Raw genomic sequence first — 7,360 nt, forward strand, 5'->3', positions numbered from 1 at the left:
CTTTTAACAAAAAAAAAGTACAAAAATATATAAAATGCACCAAAAATTCTAAAAAATTACCGAAAAGCCTTAAATTCCTTAAAAAAGCAAAGTTACAAGTATAACATTGTATTATAACATTCTAAACAAGTTCTTTTATTTCACGTATCTAGAATTTTTTTAAGTGTGTCAGTAAAATGTATATATTATATTAGCTACTATTTATAAATTCAAATATAGTTAAGGTAAAATAAAATATTTAATTATACAACAATTGACCAACCAAGACATTAATTATATATCATATATAGGTAGGTACATGTACGAAAGAATAAATAACATAAATTATATTTTAAATTTTTATACTTAATTACAATATAATAAATAAATTTAAATATAACACGTGATAAAAGGTGGTATCATTTCCCCTAAACGCCTTGTCCCTTGTATAAAAATTAAAATTTGAAGTTGTCCGTAAACAGCTCAAAACGAATCAAAATATTTCAACATTTCAAAAACCACTGGACATAAGCGATGGCACATTGGATCCAATCTTCCGTAGCCTGCATTAAATAAAATCGAAAAACTTGGTATAGGTAACTTCGAAACTTTGGAACTATATATTTCGATATTTGGCACGGACAACTCATGGCGGGATTGCTAGTATTATTATATTATAATATATTATACAACATATGTGTATTAAATAATTATAACAATTTCAGTTTTGAGTTTCTATTCTTTTGTTTTTTTGTTTTGAGGAGCATCGTTTTATAGAAGTTTATTTAAATAAGCTTTGGTGACTTGTAAGGTGGAGCATAGCCTGACTTCTATAATAAGAGGGGAGGGAAGGTATGAAAAATATAAATATTTAGAATTTAAATACCTACATTTTTTTCACTTTTGAACCACAATTAATATTGTTTAAAAATGTATATTATTTATTTGTATTCTTTTTCAGTTTTCAACTACCTACCATTATCGTTACTAAGCATTTTGAAAAAAAATACCAGAAATCTTCTTTTATTTATTTGATAACCTGCTTACTAGATACAAATTCTAAATGCATATAAATAATAATATAATATTTAATACAAAAATTGATATAGTTAATTATATTATCATATTTGAAAATTAAGAATTCTTAATATTGGTTAATATAATAGTTATTATACATGGTAATTGTAGTAAAAATAATTATAATAATTTTATAGTTAGTAATTGTCAATTGATATAGTATCAAAAGATTTTAGAATCTGAATAAAACTATTGAATAATATGTACTTACACTTTGTCCAGCTAGAGAACACGCAGCGTCCCAACAAAAATTGGTGGTTCTGTGCAGTCCTATGATACACCCAGCCACCATGCATAATGGCAGGGTGTTGCATGGGATGCACAGAATTAGTGTATTCTCTCACTGGACAGAGTATATAAGTTAATATTAAGTAGCTGATAATTGGTATCCTAAAGAGTAAAAAGTGTTTAAATCACAAACTAATAACTACTACATAATATTATAGTAGTTTGTGGTTTAAATACTACAAACAGTTACTAATCACAAAAGAACACTTATTTTTTTTAGCATTACAAAATCAATTTTAAAAAAAATACTTATATAAAATTCCAAAGTAAAAAGTATGAATTGATTAATAGAACATTTTTTTTTTCAAAATAACTAATTAGAAAAATAATTCTCAATTACAAAATATTTTCTTTTGTTCCTTTAGTAAAATAATAATAATACAATTTAAACTCATCAATAACACTGAATATCAACCATATTTTTTAAAGCTTTATTAACAGCATCCAACATTTTTTCAACCCTGTTCCTATCTTCTATTACACTATCTTCTTCTACAAGTACTTCATCAAATGAACGGTTTAAAACATATGGAGTAAAAACGAATTCATCCAAATGATGTTCAAAATCGTCCAAAATTAATTTCACCATTTTGTGATGAATACGCTTGGGTACAAAGTCCCGTACGATTTCCCTTATGAAATCAAAATAGCACTGCGTCAAGCAACGGTGGATTTTCACTTGCTTCGATGTTTCAATAGTGTTATCTAAATCATTTAAACCAGATAACATTTGTTTAAATTGTTGTATTTTTAAGTTTTCCTCGTCCTTTTCATCTTCCTCTGCACCCTCTTTGTTTTTTATCGAATCGCCTTTGGGATTGCTCATATATGATGTAATAAATGACTCTTGCATTTCGGTAGATGATTTCACCAATTGAAATAAAAAATTTGGATTGGTTGTGTTTAAACAAGTTTGGTATGTCTCAATGTAAGACTTTATAAATTCTTTTATGTTTGTTAATTTGTCATCCAACATTTTGTGAAGGACATTTCTCACCTGAAATCATATATAAATAATTATTTTAACAAAATAGGTAGGTACCTATTATAGTTATATGATTAACCTTTTGTTCGGTTTATGTTGTAATTAAATATTAAATAAGTTTAAATAATTTCTAATTTCTACTGTATTTATATGATATTTTTATAAGTACCTATTTATTTATATTTATTTTTGTGCCTATGGTCAAGATTTAATTCTAATCATCATCAATATTGAAAACAAAATTATAAATTTTTATTTAATTTTTAAATTATTCCAATATATTTTGAATTGGAAAAAAGTCTTACAAACGTATAAGTTTATTATATTTGTATTTTTTTTAACAATTCATGTTTAACTTATTGTAATGATACTTACATCAGAATTTATCCGGGGAAATCTTTTTAATGTTTCCAAAATATTTTCGTCTATGCAATCAAAAATCTTCAACATTTCTACACGTACAAAGTCCACACTAGACATTGATGGACCTATGAGATTATTTAATTGTCTGCAGATCATATTTTCTAATGCTTTTTCATTCACAAAAGAACTACTAGTTATTCCAGCAGTATTTAATAAAATTATTCCAATTTGTTCATCAGTTAAATCGTGTAATGGATCAATATTGTTAATTTTTTCCAAATATTCTTCATTTATAATTTGTCCGATTCTCGCACCACCCATAACTATTTTGTCTGAAACATCTCTTCTATTTCCCATTATTGTATCACAATATGATTTGCATATTTCTTTTAATAAACCTAATATAAAAGACACCTTACTGTCGGGTGTTTGCAATGTTTTTAATTCGTTTTCAAGTCTTGTCTTAGTGTCTTGCAGGTTTTTATGCAATATTGGATAGGTTTTTTTGATATGTTTAATTAGAATACCTTGTAAAGTTTTAGCCAAAACTTTGTTACCATGCTTTTTATAGATATCAGGGTAATTTGATCTTAAAAAATCTTTTTCACTTTTTAATGTTTCTTTCATTGATTTATTGTCATTTATATCCTTCTGACTTCTATTAACAACTCCTATAATACCAAGTTTTACCGGAATTTTATGACCACAAAGTAGATCTGTTGTATCTTGTATTGTACCTTTATCAATAAGATCTAACTTGGTGACAACAGCAATTGTCCTTTCCCCTTCCGGATCCATTTTTCTAGCTATTTTTAAACTTTCTGATGTAGATGGGTCCGTATTTGCAGTGACAACAGCTAAAATTATAGAATTTGGCTGTTGCACATATTTTAAAATAAGTTCTTGGATCTGCTCATCAATATCTTCTGGTTGATCGCCAACAGGTACTTTCGTAATCCCAGGCAAGTCAACAAAAGTTAGATCGTATAAAGGAGTAAAAACTTTTAAGACAATGGGCTCATGTGTGATACCTTTGTTGGCACCAGCCAGAGAATCGGTCCGATCTTCTATTTCGTATCTAATTTCATCAAAATTGTCATAAATGGTACCAGGTTTATGAAGAAAACTTGCCCAGAATTTAATGTCATCATTTTTTGTTATTTTCAACATTTCATCTCGGTCTTCTCTTGAGTACCTAATCATTTGAAGGATTAATGGTGCACGAGTTACGATGCCGGTACCTCGAGGTAAGAAAGATCTACCGACCAAACTCTCGAGAACTGAACTCTTTCCGGAACTTTGGGATCCGACGACAACAATTTGGGGTAAATCGATTTTATGCTCACCAATCACAGCGAACACATCTTGTAACTTGTTTATTGTTTGTATTAACGAATCCATTGTACAATTTTGATGGAGTTATCAAAATCTAAAAATAAAAATTTTACTTAAAATGATTGTTATTATAGGTAAAATTATTTAATTTACAAATGTATCAATAATAAATTAGTTGTGAAATTATTACAAACAGTATAGATATTAGATTATCTTTGATGTACAACTTTATTATTATTTCTTGTTTTAATTTAATGATACCATTTTAGTATATTTTAGTAAGTCGAATTTGAAATAGATATAGTTTAGAAATAATTCTAGAATAATTTAGTTTTTTAATGTGAATTGATAAATTAAAAATAAAATAATCAAACTAAAAATCATGAAATCTTATATGAAATTTAAAAAATATATATGATTGAATATAGTAATATATAGGGAGGGGCATGGGGGGGGCAAATGTACAAAAAGTTGCAAGATTGGCTACAAAATTGGCTAAACACAGTGTAAAACAAAAGAAAACTACGGTGTAGGGTGTTTGCCCCCCCCCCCCTGGATCCGCCACTGTACTATATAGTAATTACCTAGATATCAATTAGGTACATGGTGTTATGGTGCCTACCTACAGTATAGGTTATATTATAGACAAGTCTGGATTAAGATAATTTTGGGTCCTAGTCTGAATAATAATAATATATCAAATCCATATACAGTTGTAACATAAAGACCTGATGGATGAAATAACTTTTGTCCTTTTTACATTTTGTTATTGTATATGTTACGGGCAAAGTAGGAAACCCGGGCGGCGGGCATTGTACGATATTGCACGGACAAAGTGTACCCCGCCCGGATTCAAGTGGGCAAAGTGAATTAATTACTGCACACATATATTTCGAATGGTATTTAAACGTAACAATAGCACTACAAAACTATTCTTACATATTTTATTCGTTTGATACTACGACTTACTAGTTACGAGATTTACCTATCTAACTAAACGCAATTTACGCGATGACAGCTGCCGATAATACGAACCGATCCGTAGTTTGAAATTTCAACGACAAAGTGATCACATAGTATATTCAATATTTCGCATGTGCGCGAAAACTATAATATTACAAACAGTATAAGTAATCTAGATAATATTTCATTGTCTAATCATAAAACTTCTACCTATTCGAAATCGATATTTTTCATTACGTAGCGTACACCGTCTAGTGTAATTACTTATATGTAATAAAAATCAGTTTAAATGCAAATAAATTGGTCGAATTTGTAATTCAAATTTCCATAACAGTTGTGTAAGTGTTTATAAGTAAAGTAATATAATGCTATCTCATGTGCCTAAGATTACTTTATACTTTTATAGTAATAATTAATAAAATTAAAACTATTAAAATAACTATAATTTAATAATAAATAATAATCATCTTGTTCACATCAAACGATTTTTAAATAAAAATATGAATTATTCAGTAAGATGTATGGTACCTACTGAATAAAAACTATTAAAAGGCAACTAATATTTGAAGCGTCTATTTCAAGTTTTTTTTTATGATTATTAAAAAATTCAGTAAAATGTTTTATTGATTTTTAATATATTTAATCTACAGTACCCAAATCTAAATGGGCACTGTATACAATGCTCGGTCAATGTCAAATTATTCCAACCTTGCCCTCAAAAAACAGGCATAGTGCACAGTGACCGGGCATTGTGCACAATGCCTAATTTTCTACTTTGCCCGTAACATATATAATTAAGACATTATATTGCTGTCTGGGAAGTAGGTATATTTGAAATTGGATGATATTATTGTGAATAAAGTAATTTATATATAACCTATTTATGTGGAACATTGTTTTAAATTTTCAATCCTTAGCTATAAAATTTGAACATTTTATACATTTTTAACTAAAAATAATTTTTAAATTTTAAATTTGATAAATTTTGTCAAAATTCAAACTTTAAATGCTTGTAAAAAAAAATTGTGCATATGTATTTTCAATATTTTTCAACTGCTATTGTAACAATATATCAGCAGCCTTGCATTACATTTTCATTCTTTTTTACCTAAAAAATAAATTTTTATTGATATTTATAGAAAAAAAACTAAAAAAATTAAAAACTGACAATGTCCGTAAACAGCTCAAAAAGAGTCAAATTATTTTCAAAATTTTATCGTGCATAGAAAATGAAAATATGAAAATTCAGTGAAATTTTCATGTATCTACAGTTATTCGTTTTTGAAATACAATGAAATAACAAAATCCGCTACGTGAGAAAATGAAGTGAATTTCCAATCTTGTAAAAATATGAAATTCAAATGCTCATAAAAATTTAATTTGATTTGCTTGAAGATATTTATTTTTTTATAAAGATAGACAAACTAATGAATTATCTTGTTTTACATTTTCAAATCTTATTTTCAAAATTGATATTTTTAGAAAAAAACTAAAAAAAAATAGAAAATGAAAATGTCCGTAAAGAGCTCAAAATAAATCAAAATATTTTGAAAATGTTATGGTGTATAGAAAATGCTAATATAAACATTCAGTCAAAATTTCACGAAACTACGGTCATTTTTTTAAAGTAACAACAAAAACCAAATTCAATTTTGTGAAAAATTCCCGTTTTTCCTTAATTTTTCTTTGGTTTTTTTTGGCGCTTTTGAAAATTACTGGGAATTTTAACCTCCCTAATGCACCAACGATATTTACTTTCCAATCGAACAAGATACTGAAGTTAAAAAAGGTGGGTAAGTGGATGTCGCTCTGCTGTACAGTAGGTTAGAAGTGGGTCACTGTATAATGGACAGTATTAAATTTGAATTCAATGATATAATATCACTGTATAAGAAAAACGATTCTGAGTAGAGACGGTATATCAGTCTATGTATTAGACATATATATACTTATCTATGGTATTAAAAAAAAATTGACCTATAATAGGTACCTATAATAAATTCCAAATTAATCATATCATAATATCTATTAGGTACTTATAAGTTATAACGCGTTATACATCAACAAAAAACCGTGGTAAAATCATAGATATATAATAGTATACTTTAGAAGTTTCAAGTACCCACGAATAATATTATACAATCACAACAAAATAACTAAAAGAGTTATCCTAGGTTTTTAATATGTAATTTCGTCCAAATTTGTACTTAAAATGACTATAAAAATAAACTGTTTAAATGTATATTTTAGATTTTTTGGTAACAGAATTAATTACTTACGTGGAATCTTGTTTTAAATTTTTAATTCTTAGATACAAAAATTGAACATTTTATAAATTTTTAAGTACAAAATAATTTTTAAATTAAAATT

The 7,360-nt window shown here is 26.9% G+C and overlaps 1 protein-coding gene across 1 annotated transcript in view; it reads right to left on the minus strand.

Annotated features, from left to right (window-relative positions):
* Window positions 1–311: 311 nt before the first annotated feature.
* Window positions 312–7,360, minus strand: part of LOC100164635 (dynamin-1-like protein) — a 10,588-nt gene continuing 3,539 nt past the window's right edge. The window contains exons 2-3 of the mRNA XM_003241074.4: window positions 2,705–4,121; window positions 312–2,341 (exon numbers count right to left, since the gene is read on the minus strand). Of these exons, the coding sequence (XP_003241122.1) occupies window positions 1,739–2,341; window positions 2,705–4,093 (1,992 nt within the window). The 5' untranslated portion in view covers window positions 4,094–4,121 and the 3' untranslated portion in view covers window positions 312–1,738. The remainder of the gene's footprint in view (window positions 2,342–2,704; window positions 4,122–7,360) is intronic.

Source organism: Acyrthosiphon pisum, chromosome A2 (genome assembly GCF_005508785.2).
Source record: "Acyrthosiphon pisum isolate AL4f chromosome A2, pea_aphid_22Mar2018_4r6ur, whole genome shotgun sequence".
Taxonomy (NCBI): Eukaryota; Metazoa; Arthropoda; class Insecta; order Hemiptera; family Aphididae; genus Acyrthosiphon; species Acyrthosiphon pisum.